Source organism: Anoplopoma fimbria, chromosome 17 (assembly GCF_027596085.1).
Source record: "Anoplopoma fimbria isolate UVic2021 breed Golden Eagle Sablefish chromosome 17, Afim_UVic_2022, whole genome shotgun sequence".
NCBI classification, from domain to species: domain Eukaryota; kingdom Metazoa; phylum Chordata; class Actinopteri; order Perciformes; family Anoplopomatidae; genus Anoplopoma; species Anoplopoma fimbria.
Genome location: NC_072465.1, coordinates 2,127,456 through 2,147,703, shown reverse-complemented (window position 1 = coordinate 2,147,703; position 20,248 = coordinate 2,127,456). Strand labels below are relative to the sequence as shown.

The window sequence follows — 20,248 nt, the reverse complement described above, 5'->3', positions numbered from 1 at the left end:
ACCCAATTATTCTGCCAAAACATAATAAAAGCTTATACTGTCACCTCCATATGTTGGGCTACCTCCTACATAATTAACCTACATTAACATTAGGCCAAATAAATCTAAATATCTAAAAAAAAAAATGATTGGCAGTTTCAACAAAGGTTTGCAATTACACATTGTTATATTCTAAAGTGTATAAGCCTTCTTTTTGGGGAAAATATTAATTTCTAAGATGAAGAACGGAATTTGCTTTAATCGAGGAAATCAGTCTCAGATTTCTGCCTGTAATTTGCACAATAAAGAAGTAACAAAAGCAATTATCTGTAGGGATTGGCATACTGAATACGACTAATAGGTCTGATATACTTTCTTTTTCTTTTTTCTTTCGCTTTGTTTCAACTGAGACGCAACTGGGGTCTCTAATGTTCTTCCGGACTACAAATACAACTACCCGGAAGTTCCGCCGCCTGTGTTGTAGTCCGTCGCTTTGTGTCTGTCCCTAAACACATGAGTCCTTCACATGGTGTTTGTAGAAGTCGTCCTTCGTCTTACTCTTGCAAACGCAAACAGTATGATCAATTGTCAAAGTCATTTGAATAGACAATGCACAACTGGGCACGTTATCTTATATTTTTTCAATACATTGGAAAAAAGTACAGGTAAGGTTATACTACAAGGTAACTGTTTACACTCTGAGGTGTGTTAATATGTATCTGTTATTTGATTAACATTATTTCTGCAGTGGTGCAGTGAAAGTGCCTCCCCATCAGCTGAGGAGGAAAGGGGTCCAGGACCACTTGGAGGTAAGTTTTACTGATATTAAAATGTTGTGTCCTCTTTCTTTTCTTCATCCCAACATCAGTTCTAGTCCTACAAAACAGAAAACAAGCTACTGGTGGGCTACTATGTGGTTTTGTTGTGAAATGATCTGAACAGCATTTATCACATAGATAACAACACATAACATACAGGTAGAGTGTGCAGTACATTACATTACATTATTACATTACAGTCATTTAGCAGACGCTTTTATCCAAAGCGACTTACAGGAAGTGTATTCAACATAGGTATTCAAGAGAACTACTAGTCACCAGAAGTCATAAGTGCATCTCCTTTCTTAAACAAGCATCTTAAAGCATAAACCAGAGCAAAAGTATAGTGCAGAGGCAGATTACTACGAAAACAATAATTGCAACAGACTAATACGAATATAATAAGTGCTACAAACTACTACGAATAGGATAAGTGCAGTAAACAAATACAAATTCAGTAAGTGCAACAACTAATACGAGTGCAATAAGTGCTACGAGGAAGGCTTGCTATAATTTCAAATGCTTTGTGAATTAAACTCAGTTGCCAGTTTATTTCCTAACTGAAACTAATGCAATATAACAAAACATTCCTGCAATGAATCCTCCCATCATGAATGTTTTAATGTTTAGTTTTTGTTCAAATAGTTTTAGAGAAGTGAAGAAAAAGTAAGGAGTGCTGTACTGGGTCAAGAAACTTGTCTTTTTAATGTTGAAGTAAAATCTGGTGCTCTTCAAGGAAAGGGTAAGCGTTAAAGAACAAATAAAAAATATTGAGCTTACGTTTAAGGAAGTACTTGGTATTAGTAAAAAATCTGAGGCACTTTGATTGTGAAGTTAAAAATCCTTAATATGTCAAAGATGTACAACACATTTCGACTTAACCCTGATAATATCGACTTGATATACCCTGATGAAGACTTTTTAAGTGCCTCAGATGTTTTTCAGCCTGTCTACTAATACCAAGAACTTCCTCCAGATGTAAGCTAATTGTATTGTCTTACATGTGGCAGGTGTTTCATACAGCTGATTATTCAGCTCCTGTTGCACGTCATTCACCATCACTCTCTCCCCTTAATTCCCATCAGCCCTCTACTGTATAAATAGAGGCATGAAGAGGAACAAAAATATGTTAGAAAAAAGTGTACACACTTTCTATTTGCGTCAAGCTGCTGTTTACAGCTCTAGTTGATATTACTTTGTTCTCTGTTTTGATGTCACTTATCTGTCCTGCTATTTGTGGTAAGCCGAGAGTGATTTAAAAAGCTTTTTGACTCTGGGATGTTCTCTCTGTCTGTGTTCAGGAAGCAATAAGGAGGCTGAAGCCGCTCAACCCAGTGTCTCTGTCAGTCTCCAGCAGGACAGACACAGGTGTCAATGCTCTCTCTAACTCTGCCCATTTCGACCTCCAACGCAAGAACGATAAACCGCCGTTTACTGAAGACATTCTTGTTGAAGCTCTTAATTTCCACCTCATTGAAGAGCAGATCAGGTGAGTCAGAAGTGTCACATCTCAAAAGTTCAACAGTAGAGGTGATCTTCTCTCACAGGGTTTCAATGTAACCCAGGTTCATGCAAATTACAAATCTGGACACATTTCCACATTACCCGGCCACATTCACCTGAAAATCTGTAGTTTAGTTGTGACGTTTTCAGATTGATTCCAAGAACTTTTCATTTAAGTGAACGCATGAAAGTAGAATTAAGCCACTCATACTGAACAAAACATTCCTCAATAAACCGCCATCAGAGGACTATTTGAACATTTTATTCAAACAACGAGACATGAAAAGAGGCGCAGAGGTTTGAGAAGAACAATATATACTATTTCAGCTATAAAATTACAATGCAAGCCACCAAAATTAGATAATTGTAGTGAATAGAAACTTTTGGGCATCGTTTTTAAAACCTTAAATCATAAATAACATTCTTCCATTTCTTCTCGTATTCAATCAACAATGTTAGCATTGCCATTCCCAAAATACAAAAGTATGGTTAATATCTACTTTAGCAGTAAGCATTTAGAATTTAACTTTGATGAAATTCCACAAGTTAACCTGTTGAGCTTGTAAAGGAAAAGAGCAATATGAATTGTATAGAGGTATTTCAAATCCTGGTTGGTGGTGTCCCGTCTTCTCCTTTTCTTTCCTCACTGTTATTTTCTTCACCTCCTCCTTTCAATCCCTTTATTAAATATAATTGCATTATTCAAAGCCATAGTCCATTTATTATGACTACTGTGGTTTAGACCGCTGTGATACTTTGTGTAGCAGAGAGAAGAAGAGAAAATAAGCAAAGAGACACAAACAGGGAATGACAAAATAAATAAACAGTTAGAGGGACAGATAGTGAGAGATAAAGGGTTGCGCACAGACAAAGTAAGAGCACCAAACAGATATTGACACAGACTGCACTAAGACGGAGCAGTGAGAGTTTGAAACAGAATGAGCCATCTGGGAGAGAGACAGAGGAGAGAGGAGAGAGGAAAGGGAAGCTCCCAGCATCCCGCTAATCCCTAAACCTGCAGAGAGAAGGTTAGAAAGGATTATCCCTGCTCTGCTTTTTGGTCCATAGCATCCACTAACAAACACACATACACACACACACAAGGATACTCTCATCTAGCTAAATGGAAATTACCGTTTGATTAGAATGTGAAACCTGCTGAGAAATATACAGTATAAACACACATTTTGTTCTCAGTAGCTTTATTAAGCAGAATTATTGATGGCCTCTGAACTACCTTATGTACACATGGCCAAAATATTTAACCACCAGTAATGGTCATACACATTCCCTTATGTTCAGATTGCATTGAATTTTTCGTTCTGGGGTCTAACTTAAAAACACATTGTCAGATCTGGCAACACAAATGTTTTTTTCACATCTTACTTGGATAGACGAGGTTCTCAAAAAGAGTTTTTGTCACAATCAGAATATGGCTCCCGGCTCCTAGCTTTGGTCTGCTGCCTCCTGAGATAGAGTGCCAGAACAAGATTTAAACATGGACTAGCACACTGTAAAAAAAAAAATACCTCTTCAGTGGGGGGTTTACTTGTCTGCTGTGCTGCCGTGAAAAAAGGGGCTCAATTAACCTAAATTAAATGATTGTCTCTTTTCCCATAAGGGGGAAACTGCTGAGTAGCAAAATGGTGCCGTGCCAAACAATGCACCAGATCCCAATTGTTTAAGGCCATGCTTTGTGTTCTGCTTATGAAAATTTGATGTGTGTGTGTGTGTGTGGTTTGGGGGCCGGGCAAAAAGGCTGTCACTTCACATTGGAGCAGGCACTGAAGGCAGACGCAAGGGTTTCCTCTGCCACGTGTCACACACAATCCCCTCCCCTGGAAACGTAACCTAGTTTTCTGACTGTGCACACACGCACACACACACACACACACACACACACACACACACACACACACACACACACACACACACACACACGTATACAGACTGTACATGCACTGGTGTGTACTTAAAAGAGATGTCTGTGCACATACATGGGATGTGTATATTGGAACATTGTTCTTATTGTTCCATTTACCATGCTAAAACCCCTCAACCCCTAGTCAACTCCCACTTTCTCCAACACACACACGCATGCATGAGTGCATACTAGTGTACGAATAAACACAAGTGTGGTTCGTGCGGTCACAATCACACTGGCACGGCTGGCTGCAGCTTTGTTCTTTCAGTCTACAGATGGAAGTATTAAAGATTCCCCACTCGTCACTGTCTTATTACTGTACAAACATATCTGCCTCATTGAAGGGAGATAGTGTGGAGAGTTACTTTATCAGCCATGACCATATGAAGAATGATAATGAAACCAGCCTGTAAAATATATATTTTTTTAGATTGAAGCTCTAAATTTGGGCATACTATATTTACAATCACTGGGGCATGTTTTATTTATCGTTAGATTCACTTTGGTTGGTGAATCTGAATATGCTGTAGTTTGTTGTTTAATTTGTTAGAAAACAGTGAATTGTTGTGCAGTAAAAGGGAAGATTTTCCATATGAAATTTAACTGATTAGAAATATAAGATTTCCATCAAAGCTGCCAGTAAGTTGATTGCTGTAGCAACAGCCAGGAAGACAACTCAATCACTTGCACTCAGTTATCACAAGAGTCCAACAGTTTGTAAAGTTAACAACACAGACAAATAAATTCAAATTACAAATTCTTTGTACATTTTTGTTATAGAATATAATGTGGTTAATTGTTTCAGCAAGTGGATTCAATTACATGTGCACACTACACTTTTTTGGTCACCTTGTTGATGTTGCACATACCCATAAATTGATCCACATGTCTGACTGCATTAGCGTTATGATCGAACCCCGCCCGTGTGCTTCTCCGTGCACAGACACTCAGTGTCCTGTGTTAGCCGTGCCCCTGCTGTAGCCACATCAAAGAGCTCCAGCCTCTGAGTCTGTTGTGATGCTAACTGTGTGAGCATAAGCGCTTGGCTCTTGAAGTTTCTTGGCAGCCTTTTGAGGACTCTGACAAAGGGTGTGCTTATGTGTAAAAAGCTGCAACGCTGGCATTTTGGACACTGACTTGTGCGCAGTTTTTCTCTCTGGCAGTACAAAATGAGAGTATTGACACCATCTTTGTCTGTGGGCTGTTTCAGTCTGAGGGAGGAATGGAAAAGGGATGTCTGGTTGTTTAATAATAGTCTGAACATCCATCAGAATTGAAATGTTTAATGTTATTTTCTGTGGTTTTTAGAAGAAATTACTGCATATATAAGTCAGACATACAGTAGAGCTCAAATTTCCAGCTTTTCTGGCCTTAATGAAAGTCATCTTTCAGTCCGCCTGTTCTTTTGTCACTCTGCCAGGATCACGCGTGCCCACCGCGTGCCTGATGATTTTCACGCCCGTTTCCGTGCCCAGTCTCGGACCTACGTCTACCGGATAGCCCTGGGAGTCTCCCACCACTCTCTGCTTCCCCTCACAGAGCGAGATCTCTGCTGGAACCTCCGCAACAAGTGAGTTACCCCACTTCATACGCTGCCCCCTCCCTTCATTCACTCATCTGTCTTTTCATCCCTCATCCATGTGTTTGATGATTTCCCATAAGCAAGCCTTGCAGAAACAAAGGCACGTTAAACACATGAATAATCCACACTTGCCATGCCGGAACTGCAAATTAGGGCCAGTCAAACAAAGTGTTTTATCTGAGCTGACATCACACAAACAAACAAAGGAAAAGGAGGGAGAGAAAGGAGACGGGGGATCAGGATGGACAGAGTTCATAAAGAGAGAAAGAAACACATGAAATATCTGGTGCTTCATAGCTTAGACAGTGTTCGTTTAGATGGGAGAGAGCGTGAAGAAGCACATTTCAGAGAGCGTACATATAAACATGTGTCTACTCTTCTCTCTCCACTTTTTTGGGGGAAAACTAGGGCAAGATAAGCTGCAGGCTTATACGCATGCAGAACAACACCCACGCACATTACCCTGACTGTGGGTATTTTCTACTCTCTCTTTCCTTCTGCGACCCTTCTCCTTCTCTCCACTACACTTATTTCTCTCTACCTCTTTCCATTTCTCCTTTCCTCCCTTGTTTCTATCTCTCTGGCGTCTCTGTTTTTTTATTTTTTTTATCCCGTCTCTCATTTTCAGCATCCATTTCGTCCATCCCCCCAAAGTGTCTATCTGCCTTAGCAGCCTCTCTCCGTTCTCTCTTTGATCTGCGTCTCCTTCGTCATCACACACCCCCATCTTTCCCACTGCAAAAAATATTATTCTCCACGGTTCATTTTAATGTTGAATATAGACTTGAAACCTTGCATTTCTTAGAACAAGGAAAATAATCTCTACGTGTTTTGAAATACAGTGATCATATTGCAGCATAACGTTTTTAATGATTGCAAGATTAATGGAATTGAATGGAATGTAACCAATCTTTATATATTTTTATAAAGTGTATATATAAGTACTTCTTTTCCTAAACTTTTAATCGCATATCATAAATGTTGCAGATTATATTTCTCTTTGACTACTGATCAACTAATCGATCGATTCATCTCTGATCTCCACAAATCAATAAACAAAAAGTATTAGAAAAAATAAAATAGATAGATAGATAGATAGATAGATAGATAGATAGATAGATAGATAGATAGATAGATAGATAGATAGATAGATAGATAGATAGATAGATAGATAAAATAAAGATAATTAAGTATAAGCAGAACCACACGAGCAGCTCTGTGGCTGTAATGGTGTTTTGAGTAATACTAACAATGCTAATGCATGCTGAATACTTATGACCATGTGATATTTCAGTTTTTCTTTTTTAATAAATTTGCAAAAATTTCTACATTTCTGTTTTTTTCTGTCAAGATGGGTTGCTGAGTGTACATTAATGCGAAAAAAAATGAACTTTTTCGATTTTAGCAAATGGCTGCAATGAAACAAAGAGTGAAAAATTTAAAGGGGTCTGAATACTTTCCGTACCCACTGTATTAGACAGAAACATGAGACTGTAAAGAGTCTGAGCATACTGTCACTCTCTCCCTCAAATGAGCTGGTCGTCAACATGCTCTGCTCTCTCACGTGGGATTGTGCGTCAAAGAAGTTAATATTATATAAGCATACCAATTTTAAGAAGCAGGAACATGGTCGTACTTGATGTGTACTTTTAAGCTGAGAGAGAGGAGGAACGCTGACCTGTGAAAAGTGCTGACCATGGTAAAAATACAGGTGTGAAGGAAAATTGTTTCTGCATCGTTGCTGCACCTGTTCTTAATGAGTACATCACATCCTAGTTTCAATAACACAATAAAAAAAAAAGTATGTTTATAATTAGATGCCTGTTCTTAACACCCATAGAAAATCTAGCATTTTTTGTGATCACCCATTATAGAGAAATGTCTCCCGTTTCTGTCTCTCATCAGGGAGTTGGATGTGGGAGCCATGCGTGAGGCTGCCGCACTGCTGGTCGGGACTCAGGACTTCAGCAGCTTCCGGGCAGTCAGCTCCGACATGCATTTTAAAAGCCCTGTGAAGACGCTGGATGTGGCCAGCGTACAGCCAGGAAGCTCCTTCGTACAGGCACACTTCCACAGGTAGGCTGTTTATATTCAGGTAGACTGATCACATTGGCTAATGGCAGTCAGAACATAGGCTTAGTTAGAAAAAATGCATTGATGTAAGGTGTCACATTGATGTTGCATTCATTTTTTTAGGGGCCACTTGGGTGCAGAATAAAAATCGGTAAACAGATCATTGACATATGTTTGCCTAATAAAGATGTTCTTGTAAACATGTTTACAAATGTAGCAAAATTAGCCTGATGCATATAAGTCGTATATACACTGCTGACATCTGCAGTAACACAGAAGAACTGATAATCCAAAATTGGAGGGAAAAAAGCCAAGAAGATGACGAAATGATGCATGTGCTTTTCCATCGCCCTAAAGATCAATCTTGTGTTTCTCAATCTTGCATCAACTGATGCTTTAGAAGTTGGCCAAAGTTTTGAATCATTTACAGTCACTCCACTGCGTGTACAGCTTTGAAATGATTTCCCTTTCAAGCTTCGGCCAGACTCAGTGGCGTGTTTGATGTAATAAAAGGTCAAGAAGGCAGTAATCTGGAAACAAAACTAATCTTTTGAAAATGGCAAGTTGAAAAAAATCGTGTTTACTTTAGTGCAACAAGAGGTGCATCACACAAATTACTGATTCCTATAATAGGACAACTGATGTGACACATGTTAGATCCAACAGGTAGAGGTGTTTTTGTTTGTGTTAATTAAAGTGCTGTATGTGTGTGTGATTGTATGTCATTCAGGTACTTTAGGCAATGAGGATTCAACATAATCCATGCAGAGATGGAGGTGGGGGGGTTGGGGGACAGAGAGCGCGAAATAGAGAGAGGACCATGTGGGCTTTGGGAGATTACACATCCATGGGGGTCACTCTGCATGCCAAATGCCACTTTCATGGGTATTAATTATTTGCCCTGGAAATATGGCGCACAATATGGCCACTGGCACCCAGTTAGCAGCTCTCAGAGTAAATGTCACATAGTCCCTTAACCTCAACGCATGTGGTGAATTAACAAGCTGTGAGCATCCCAGTTATATATCTGTAACAGGGTGTATCCATGGTTTCAATGCATTTTCACCAAACTAGTATCTTCTTCATTTAATTCTCTACAAAATTGCCATGAATGAAAGCCTCCAGTTGAGCCGAGTATTTTTTATTTTTTTTGATGAGGGTTTTTATTTTCAGTAACAGTGATAAGATGAGAAAAAAACCGATTCTTGAATTGTTTAAAAGGAAATGTTGAACTTAATATTTGATCCTAAAATGAGGAGCTGTGGTATATTGAGGCTGATATCTGTTGGTCTCTGCTCGACTTGGACATTCTTTTGTATTTTTCATCTCATTGTCATTAATAAGTGAACAGTGCGACATTTCAGAACTTGGTGTTGTTGGCTGGAGGCTCTCGTACATCAGTTGTAGTATAGCTGACTGTGTTCACTTCTTGATGGGATTTATTGTAAATTTAATCTGCTGCTAACTGGAAAACAAACTGAACAAAGCATCACTGTAGTAGAGCTTCATCAAGTCACTAGTGTCCGTCTTTTGCTTTGCTTTATAAATATAACTGACCGTTATTTCATGTTTTTTCTTCTGCTTCTTCTTTCTATTTATCTGTTAGAATTGCCATTATGAGCATGTTAGCATTTAGCTTAAAAGCACCACTGTGCATAATTACCGCCTCACAGCCCTGCTAGCATGACTAGCAGTCTTGTTACTTGATGAACCTTTTCTTAAACCATCATTCATCAAATATCATTAGTTAGTCAAATCAAAATAGTTGTTTGTTTGTTCTAAACTGGAGGCCTTGCTTTCATCATGACTTTTGTCATTACCATCTCATGAACACACACACATACACAGATGCACGTGTGATTGTGCAAAATGAACATACCGTCCCTCACCAGAGTCCATGCTATATAAATCTGTCTCTGCACTCCTTACATTTTAAATGTAATCAAACAGCAAGCGCTGAGTCAAATTTGCATTTGACCCAATTCTTCCCATGTGCCTGTTTGCTCAGTTCACTCCTTCCTCACCAAAACATAAAGTCTGTCAGTTGTGGTGGGGGGGGGAGTGCTGTGACTTAAATATTGAAATAAAAAACACCAAGAAAAAATCAATGTCAAATTTCAAAAGAGGCAGATTCATATTTTTTATGGCATTACATATAATCCTGCTGGGCCTAAGCTGCAGTATTCACCATGTGACATTTAAACAAATCTGTGCACGAGAAGAGTCTCTGATCTAACCGATGTCTGGCGTGTGCATGAATGTCACATCAGCATCCAACTCTGTCCACACAGTGGGGGAAAGAATAGAAATATCCAACAAAAGAGAGATAAAGGAGAGACACGTCTCAACATATAATAGACATAAGACAGGAGCCCTTTTCATTTGAAATGAATGTCTTAGGACGGGTGAAATACATTTGTTAAGAAATGTTTGGATTCGTTTTTTGTCCTTCAGATCCATGCTCCTCCTATATAGTTTTGCTTATGTGATCAAGTAATGCTATATTACATCTGGCAACCATTCAAGAAATAGTTTTGCTTCATGAACCCTTGTGGTAATATTTAACCTTTCTTTGTAACAGCACATTCAGTCAGTGACGCCAAGTAGAGTGCCATGCCTTCAGGACTCAATACTATCATTGTCATGTTTCATGAGAAGTGTGGGGAATATGCCCTAAAGCCAGTGCTCCTTTTGCCCAATATGCAGACTTCTCGAATAAATAAAAAGCTGTGTTGTTTAACAATTGTATGTGTGTGTTTATACTGCACATAATGTGTCTTTTGTTTGTTTTCCCAGAGAGATACCATTCTGGGAGCTGACTTTTACAAGCAGATCCTTTCTCTATAAGCAGGTTTGTTCCTCTTATGTGCTCAATTATTTAAAATCTATAAATGTGGCAGTTCATTGTTAGTAAGTAACGCCATCTGCTGGTGATGACTGACTATGGCTCATAATTAATGTTCCTCTAGCATGGGGTCATAACATGTCTGAGATAAGGGCAAACCGTTATTTTGTGATACTTTCAGTAATATTATTGTTTAAAAAAGGTTGCTTTGGCCCTGTGCTCCAGGTTCGGAGGATGACGGGGGCTCTGGTGGCTGTAGGCCGGGGGCAGATCTCAGTGCCTCAGCTGCAGGAGATATTGGAGGCTCGGGACTCTCTTGCCTACCCACAAGGCCTGGCTGCTCCTGCCCAAGGCCTATTCCTCACCAGGGTGGACTACAGAGAGACTGGTGAGGAAGGCAGAATTTGATTCCATATTCAATGTCCAATCAACGTACTGTATATTATTAATCTATCCACTATAAAAAAGACGTATTTGATCATGGGGCTTGATATGCGCCGAGTGACAGTTAATGTTTGGTAAGTTTGCTTGAAAAACGTTTAAAAGACAATTTAATTTAACAAAACACTTGCCAATTTTCTTTCAATTGACTTATCTCTACCTGCGAAGCACACAGTGTAGTGTAGCTTTTGTTTACAAAGTTTGTAATCTGTTGATTGAATTTAGACATGATTTATTATGTCTGTTTATTGCAGTATTTAGTACTTTATGTATTTATCATTTTTTCTGTATCAGGACAATTTTAGATGTATAACCTCTTCTTTGCCTCCTCAGACCTCCAGCTTTCACAACAGACGTCAGAGGAGCAAATTATCTCCAGTGGAATCTCAGAGGATTAATTCTGTGTCATTCAGTCATGTTGATACACTGTATTTCCATAATACAACAGTTGTAATAAAGTTTTATATTTATGTGTATATTTTTTTTTCTTCACTAACACAACCTTGCATCTTCACTTTGAATCAGTTACCCCAAATTGTGTCTTTTCCCCTCCTTATACAAATAAGCATTTGACTACATACAGGTGAACATCTACATATTCTTTTAATTCAACATATTAAGAATACATAACTGTGTCCATGAACGCAGCTCAGCTACAGAATACCACACACCTTGAACCTATCATTGTCTATACATGACCTTCAGGTTACAACAGATAAACTTGCTTTCAGCCTAGTTAGGCAGTATTACTCCTATGTATACATGTATGAACTGGGTTTTGGTTGGTTCTGACAATTATCAAACAAGGTATACAACATGTGGAGAACAGTGTGAAGCTCTATAGCTAAAACTGCTTTGTGTGTCCATGGCTCTCGTACAGTGGTATTACATTATGGATCAACACAGTGCACACACTCACTGGTAATGTATACATCCAAATGTCCAAATAAAACTGCATACATTGGTTCTTTACCCGGAAGTCTTCACAGAGCATTCTTCAGCACTCTCTCACTTGCTTCTAGTTTGGCTAAGTTGTTCGTAAACAGTCCATTAAAACCGGACTACCACCAGCAGTCTTCTCCGTGCTGGTGGGAGCCGGATGAGGTTTGTACAAGGTTCAGACTGACCAATCGCTGCCCTTAATGTTCCAGCACATTGATCCAAAACAGACATCCCAACTTTTCCAGAATGTTGTACATCCACTGATGCAAGGTTAACCGATTTTAGGCTTGCATTCAAAGTGCTGCGTCTGTCAAAATTGAACCTCATGAGGAATGTTTTTTGCACTTCTTAGAAGTGACAAACTTAATATTTCACTCACACTATTTCTTTCACCTAAATTTTTCTCTTTTTTTTGTAAATATGTACACAAGTACATGTTTTCTATCCATGTGACCATGTTGGAGCAACACAGTGAATCTGATTGGCATAGGTCCTCAAGTCAATTCAGCATTTGGTTTCAAGATAATTCACACATCCTGAAACACTCATAATTCAATATATAATCAAAATTTCAAGTGTTAGTCAGAATATCAAGCCCAATGTCTTAAAAACTAAATCATATGTATAGATAATGCACTTGAGGAAGGCATTGTGTTATTTTTTGAACTCACAATCCTTTATAAACAGCACAGTCTGGGTGAAGAATGTAGCTGAACTCGAGTCAAACTGGAGACCTGATTGAATGGATTGCGTGGGACAGTGAGACACAAAGAGAAACTGATCACATCAGACCTTAACGGCCACATTTTGAATTAAAATTAGGTTTTATGAGACGGATGAAGGAAAAAGAAGACTAATGATTAAAGCTCAGCAGTGGTGCCAAGCCTGTCCTGATAAAAGCCATAATCGGTTTTAAAATGATATAAATGAAATGCGTGATGTGTGGATGTATGATGATTGAGAACTGGTTAAAAACAATTATTTAAGTGTAAATGATTTGGGAGTTATTAGTGTAATATCAATCTAGGCAGCCAATTTTTGGCAGTTGGCTACACACCCTGATGCAAAAGCTGAGGTTAATTCAGGATTAATTTCTGACATGTAAATACAGGTTGATAGTATTTGAGAATGCTATCACAGGTTGATAAGTTTTGCATAGACCCTTGAAACCCAACCATCACCATCTCAATTACAATCTTAATGACTAAACTACTGCTCGGAGCAGCATACCCAACTTCACCCTTTGTACTGAGGTTTGCTAGTCATAGTCTATGTGATACAGTTACATTCAATTATACTTTGCTCCTTTTAAAATTAAAAACTTTGTGGCACATAAAATGGTTTTTTTTACCCCCGAATTAGGGTTTTTGGGAATCTCTTTACAGAATAGCTTGTATCATGCCACCACTACAGCCAACACCAAAAAGTGTTTTTTAACTCCACCTGTGTTCAGTAAAACAGATTCAAATGTGGCTGCTTTTGCAGCATCAAGATACACAGCGATAAACTCATAGACTTTATTCAAAGAAGTACAAAGAGTGAAATGGGGTATGTTCCAGAGACTTACAAAACACTCGTCTGAGAGGAGACATATCCACGCGGAAACATATGCTGTGTTTGTGGTTTTGCTCTTCTCTCCGACGGCTAAAAAAATAAAAGCATAAAACACTGTAGGAGCGTACAGTCCTTGGAGAGCCAAGAGGGGAAGGGAAGTTGGGTGGTCATCCATCAGTAAACGGCGTTCTCTTTAGCTGGCGATTTTCTCAATTTCATCCAGATCATCTGTGTCTAGTTTTTCAATTCTCTTACCTGCAGAGGGAGAAACCACAGAAAACGGGGATCAGGTTGACATATTGCTGATCAATGAACCACATTCTTCCTAAATTGAGTCATTATTTGAGCTGTACACTCTACCAAAAAATAAAGTATGAATGTCCCTCATCAACTTGATCTCCCCGTTTGTGTGTTTGTGTGTTGTGTGTGTGTGTGTGTGTGTGTGTGTGTGTGTGTGTGTGTGTGTGTGTGTGTGTGTGTGTGTAGCAGGTGCTGACTCACTGAAATGCTCCTGGATCCTGTTGAGGATGTTCATGCTCATCTTGCTGTCCACCATGTTGATGGCCAGTCCCCTTTTGCCAAATCGACCTGTGCGACCGATCCTGTGCAGGTACGTCTCGTTGTCTGGGTTACCATCCTTGTCTACTGGCAAGTCAAAGTTGATCACGACAGAAACCTGCTCCACATCGATGCCTGAATGCAAGAAAAGTGGAGAGAAAGATATATTACAAAAGAAACCTTGTACATTGGCACCACTGTAATATTTGTATTTGACTGTTTATGCATATTAAGCAATAAAAGACAGATATGTATGCATATTAAATCCTGCTATCAAATTAATTAAATCGATAGAATATTTTTTATCTGGGGATTGTATTTAAACTTTCACTGTTTAGCCGATTATCTTGGTTTGTACACATGATGATATCATTCTTTTTTCTAACTTTTGTAATTCAATGAATTCTTGCTCCCATCAAAATCTACCACAAGTAAAACGTCTTTAAACCATTATGTTTAAGCGATGCACTCCACCAGATTAAATTCGAAATTAAAAGATTATATTTAGAGTGTTTACATCCATAACTGATGAAGCAGGTGGAATTTGTAGCGATGTATTTATTTTATTCAAATCATTGGCCAAAGTGTCATGCATCTAATTGCAGTGGACCATTCTTTCACCATACAAGCAGTTTCACCAACCATCACTCTGGTCACTTGCACAGGCAGAGCTAGAGTCATGAATGTTTATCTGCACCAGGTGGCATGAAACATTGTGCTTCACACCCTACTTTAGAGATCTGTCCAATGGGCAAATATGCTATTTAATATGAATAAACAATCTTTTCAATTGTTCTGATTGCACTTTGTCCTTACCTCTGGCACAAACGTTTGTGGTGACCAGGACCTTCTCCTTGCCTTCTCTGAAGCGGTCGATGACAGCAGCTCTCTGCTCCACCTGCATCTCTCCACTGAGCAGTGCCACCTGGTGGCCTTCTCTGGACAGCTCCCCTGCAAGCCAGCCTGCTGTCTTCCTTGTCTGGATCACAGAGAAGAAAGTGCTCACACTACTACACCAGCAATCCAAGTACCCATGTAACACAAGATCTTATTAGAGAACAAGACTTGGTAACATTAGCTGATTTACAGGAAGAGATGAAGGCCGGTTTAAATGTATTGGTTAAAAAAAGGTAACTAATAGTTATTTTCTTATATACGGGCAACACATAAAAAAAGCTTTGCTGGACATCCTCATTGGTTCACAGAAGAGAAACTTAATGGAATTTGTATTTCTTTATTCCAATAAAATTGGGAGTCCAAGTGAGATTTTTTATTTTTTTTAAATTACAGATCATGTAGTTAAATGTGAATTGAGTGAATATGAAATAAGTTAACTTACGTGGCAGAAGATCATGGCCTGGGCGATGGTGATAGCTCCGTAGAGGTTACAGAGGGCTTGGAACTTCTCCTCCCTGCTGTTGCACAACACGTAGTACTGTTTGATGGTGTCCAGCGTCTCCTCTTCTCTCTTTAATTTGATGATGTTGGGGTCAGGCACAATGCGCTGGGCGAAGCTCCACACTGTCTCCTCAAACGTGGCTGAGAACAGTAACATCTGGCAGTTTTTAGGCAGCATCCTGTGTAGCAGAGAAGATAGGAGTGAAAGGTCGGTAGTTGTGGATTAAAAAAGAAAAAAAGGCAAAGTGGTCACAATTCCGGGATGAAATTTGCAAAAACAGCTTGAGAAAATCCAATTTACAAGATAAAAGAAAACATAAATTATTCTAATTAAGAACATGGTCTCATTACTTATCAAGATTTTGTGTGTGTGCGCAAAGTTGGTGTTTATTCTGACCTCTGGATGCGGATGCTCTGGTCTTGGTGACCCTGTGTTGCGATCATGACGTCGGCCTCATCAAGCACAAATACCATGATCTTCTTGGGGTCTATGAACTTGAATTTGCCGCACCAGTCAAGCATGGTGCCAGGTGTCCCGATAACTATCTGTTCCTCCAGCTTAATGCCCCGCTGCACTATAACAACCACAAGAAACAAGAACTCATCAACACAGAGAGCCATCTCTCAGCCGCATTAATGTTTACATCATTGGAAACAATTGAAACACTTGACAAAATGTTATTTAAAAATATTTTAATTATCTATAATAGTGTAGATGTAGCCCTGTAAAGAGCAGAGAAGCCTTACATTTATTTCCTCTGATGGCGTAGACTAGTCTGACCTCAGGATAGTGTTTGCCCATCTGCTCGATTACCTTGCCAGTCTGAAGTGCCAGTTCATAGGTGGGTGACACACACAGGCACTGATGGAGAGAAATAAATTCAGTTCAATTTATCAAGGTTAATACTTATTGTGAGAGACAGGTAAGATGAGGCTGTCAGGTACTCCCAACAGCCTTTTAAAAAACACAAGATTTCAGTTAGAGAGCTTCTAGAACGGGAGGGGGGGAACTAACCTGGGGATATCTTTTGTTGGGATCTACATGACTGAGCATGGCCAGGACAAAGGCAGCTGTTTTCCCTGTTCCCGACTGCGACTGAGCAATCAGATTCTGTGGACTTAAAGAAGAAAAAAAAAGAATTAGCCCCCAAGCAAAAGCAGTAAAATACTTATTGGCTCTATTTATTGGTACCTTGGGCACAGGGCTATTCATTTAATTTTACATTTTAAAGTTAATTAAAAGAAGTGTGATTAATTGAATGAGTTATTTAGAAACTAGGCTGAGCAATTACAGTGAGACTTAATAGATATAATGCCTTGCTAGAGGACTCCACAACATTTATGTACAGTGCACAGTATACTCACGGTTCGGCCAGCATCATAGGTAAGGCAGTCTCTTGGATTTTGGATGGTCTGTTGAAACCCATGCCGTACACGCCCTGAAGCAGCTGTGGTTTGCTGCACACAGGAGAAAATAATTACTTCTTCAGCAAAGTTTGAGGAGAGATCTTTTTGAAAGCATATTTTATTCAGCAGCTTTGATTGCTTATACAAATGTCAGTGTGGATGTGCACACCTCTTAAAAGATCTACCACTAAAAGGACAAACGGAAGAAACACTCCTGGAGCAGGTATGGTTTATGTTTGAGTTCTTGGTTGTTACATTTTAGTTCCAAAACCTCCTGTCTGGCTACATATATGTGTCGTAAATATCGGTAAGCATGATTGACAACCGATTCATAGTTAATATCGGAATCTCCAAAACAACAAGAGAGATGAATGGACAAACAGAAGATTAACTTACAGTCGCAACTCCTCAAAGGACTTGACAGAGTAGAGCGGAGAGTTGGGATCCTTCTGAAGAACTTCCACTTGATTCGTGTTATTAACAAGATTATTCCGTATCAGCTTGTTCAATAATGACTGTGCCGCTTTGTCGTCTGAAAAAAACAAGTTATGGTGGAATGAGTATTACATTATAAAGAGACATTCAAGTAACTTAATGAAAGCGATAAAGCATGAAAAATGTGGAGCATCTAAATAATTAACTGCTCACCTTTGTCAGTTTCATCTTCATCTGTTCCCTTGTTTTCTGCCCCAACTTCTGACTTTGCAGCTGCACTGCTGGAGTCTGTTGCAATTGCAGCCGTGCCTATAATAGTAAATATTATACTTATATTTACAACTCAAACTATTTATTGGAAAATGTTTTTTCTTACTATTGCATCTCACACCTGAATGTTGCACACGCACTTACCATTTTCCTCTGGTTTGTCCTTTATTTGGAGGCCACCGATCTGTGAGGGGGAACAGAAAAAGGTTTAAAGAGTTGTTTGTCTGATCAAATAACTCTTGCCATTAGATGAGTCCGGACATGGCAATACATGAGAGGCACTAACTGGTGCTAACGTTGAGTTAGGACTAACGTTACGTCTTTAATAGTAACGTTAGACCTATTTCAGAGCACTGTATAAAAAGGGTCAGAGCAGACTGTATCTGCTGAGGAGACTGAGGTCTTTTGGAGTGCAGGGAGCACTCCTGAGGACCTTTTTCAACTCCGTGGTGGCATCAGCCATTTTTTATGCAGTGGTCTGCAGGAGCAGCAGCATCTCAGCAGCAGACAAGAAGAGACTCAACAAGCTTGTCAGGAAGGCCAGCAGTGTGCTGGGGTGTCCACTGGATACGGTGGAGGTGGTGGGAGACAGGAGGGTGATGGCCAAGCTGTCATCCCTGATGAACAACACCTCCCACCCCATGCAGGACACCCTGGCAGCTCTGTGCAGCTCCTTCAGCCACCGGCTGCTTCACCCCCGGTGTGTGAAGGAGAGGTACCGCAGGTCCTTCCTTCCTGCTGCTGTCAGGCTGCACAACCAGCTCTGCTCCCAGCAGACCACATGACCACATGACAATAATAACATGACAATAATAAATAATAACATGACAATAAAAACCAGTGCAATACATTACACATTACACTGTGCAATAATAGTTAAAAAAGTTTAAAGTAGTTAAAATAGTTGTTTTTTTCTCTGTCTGTAAATATAATATTTCAGTTATTGTTGTTTTTTTCTACTGTTTTTTTAATTGCTTATTTATAATACTTGTTTTATTTTATTTTTCATTTTTTATTTTTATCTTGTCTTCTTCTACTATGTCTCTTGTGTGCACTTTAACTCTATGCTGTTGTAAGTCTGCAAATTTATCTTATCTTATCTTGCATTGTTGGCTAGCTTTAGCTAACTGCTAAAGCTAGTAACTCACTGAGCACGCAGCAGCATTGAGCTAGTTCATGTAGCTTCCACGAGAAACAGGGTAGTTTCGTATGAACTTATTATTTTAGTTAACACGTTACTGAAACACACAGTCAAGCCAATGTATTCACTGGCAGCTCCGTCGTTGCACAGTTTCTAATTTAGGAAATACGGTGGGGCAGTTAAGTTTCGTTTACACTGAAGCCAGAACAGGCCAAAGCATCCTCTAAACAATGCTAACAACATGTTAGCTTGCGTTGCGTAGCGTAAGTTAAGGTTTACCGATTCCGCCGCGGCCTCTTGCTCGTCCACAGCTTGGGCCCAGGAGTCCGTAGCCATTGTGGAACAGTTTATGTAGTTATTTGACCCGGGCGGACTCAACTTCAACTCAACAAGCTCTCAGCGAGGAGTCAGTAATGTGAAAGTAACTATTTCCCACAAATGGCGTGCCGAAACCGATTCTGTGCAGCTGCTCACATGTCCGGGTAGAGCGGAAGTGCACACGACAGTTTATTAAAGGTTCCTACCCGACAAACGAAAAGCAGCAGGCTGACTAACACTTCAATTCAAAACTTTAAAAAAAAGAATTGAATTAACTAAATTGAAAAATAATTTTATTTTAAAGTTTTTATAGGATTCGGTGGATTGGAGGGTGAGTTAAGGAAAAATACCCCTGAATAGCCTGTAGGTGGCGCCAAAGCTTGTCTTGTTCTACCCTGTGCAGCACCTTGAGATTTCTTTGTATTTTAAAGTGTGCTATATAAATAAAATATTATTATTATTATTATTATTATTATTATTATTATTATTATTAAAGCCGTCTGCATAGACTCACCCTCCAAAAATACTGTATATGCCTGCCTGAGAATAGCAAAATGTGAACACACACACACATAAACTGACTACAAAGATGATGCAGGTCTTTTTTATTTTTATTTATAATCAAAACAAAGGGCCTGTTTGACAAAGAAGACAGGTAAAGCTGGATTACCAACCAGGAGCAACTGAGCAAGAAACGTAGATTCAGTTTTTGGCAATTCGTTTGTAGAAAGTTGATTTATTGTAAATTAGTTTGGTAGTATGCACCACTAACACACAATATAAGCTATAAGGGCCTGAAAGGTACACTGTGTAGCATTTAGGGGGATCAATATAATACAATTATATTTTCACTTATGTTTTGATCAGTGTATAATCACCTGAAAAAAAGAATTGTAGTGTATTGTTACCTTTTTATATCAACATTTGGGGCGTGTGCTCTTCACGGAGCTGGCTGCCACATTTCTACGGTAGCCCGGAACGGACAAACCAAGCGCTGCTTTATTATTATTATTATTATTATTATTATTATTATATTCCTTTATTGATCCCCATGGGGGAA

General features: G+C 39.2%; 2 protein-coding genes across 2 annotated transcripts; one reads left to right on the top strand and one right to left on the bottom strand.

Moving 5' to 3' along the window:
- The first annotated feature begins 517 nt into the window (after positions 1–517).
- pusl1 (pseudouridine synthase like 1) lies at positions 518–13,218 on the top strand. The gene is made up of 8 exons (XM_054616840.1): positions 518–644; positions 728–788; positions 2,099–2,286; positions 5,645–5,794; positions 7,712–7,882; positions 10,676–10,730; positions 10,950–11,112; positions 11,499–13,218. Exons 1-8 carry the CDS (start codon positions 589–591, stop codon positions 11,561–11,563), a joined length of 909 nt encoding a protein of 302 aa, XP_054472815.1. The 5' UTR covers positions 518–588; the 3' UTR covers positions 11,564–13,218.
- Positions 13,219–13,319: 101 nt separating this feature from the next.
- LOC129105682 (ATP-dependent RNA helicase DDX19A) lies at positions 13,320–19,357 on the bottom strand. Its single transcript, XM_054616839.1, has 12 exons — positions 19,150–19,357; positions 17,874–17,913; positions 17,673–17,768; positions 17,421–17,556; positions 16,983–17,075; positions 16,633–16,735; positions 16,365–16,479; positions 16,015–16,192; positions 15,559–15,796; positions 15,036–15,198; positions 14,163–14,354; positions 13,320–13,916 (listed from the first exon to the last, which is right to left on the bottom strand). Exons 1-12 carry the CDS (start codon positions 19,204–19,206, stop codon positions 13,855–13,857), a joined length of 1,473 nt encoding a protein of 490 aa, XP_054472814.1. The 5' UTR covers positions 19,207–19,357; the 3' UTR covers positions 13,320–13,854.
- Positions 19,358–20,248: the final 891 nt, after the last annotated feature.

Bases quoted from the DNA above. Each gene is read 5' to 3' on its own strand.
- LOC129105682 (XM_054616839.1), bottom strand. From the start codon at position 19,206: ATGGCTACGGACTCCTGGGCCCAAGCTGTGGACGAGCAAGAGGCCGCG. The intron at 16,480-16,632 runs GTTAGTTCCCCC...TCTCTCCATCAG, and splicing joins CCAACAAAAGATATCCCCAG to TGCCTGTGTGTGTCACCCAC. The intron at 15,199-15,558 runs GTAAGTTAACTT...TCTGTGATCCAG, and splicing joins AGGCCATGATCTTCTGCCAC to ACAAGGAAGACAGCAGGCTG.
- pusl1 (XM_054616840.1), top strand. From the start codon at position 589: ATGCACAACTGGGCACGTTATCTTATATTTTTTCAATACATTGGAAAA. The intron at 2,287-5,644 runs GTGAGTCAGAAG...TCACTCTGCCAG, and splicing joins CTCATTGAAGAGCAGATCAG to GATCACGCGTGCCCACCGCG. The intron at 7,883-10,675 runs GTAGGCTGTTTA...TTGTTTTCCCAG, and splicing joins GTACAGGCACACTTCCACAG to AGAGATACCATTCTGGGAGC.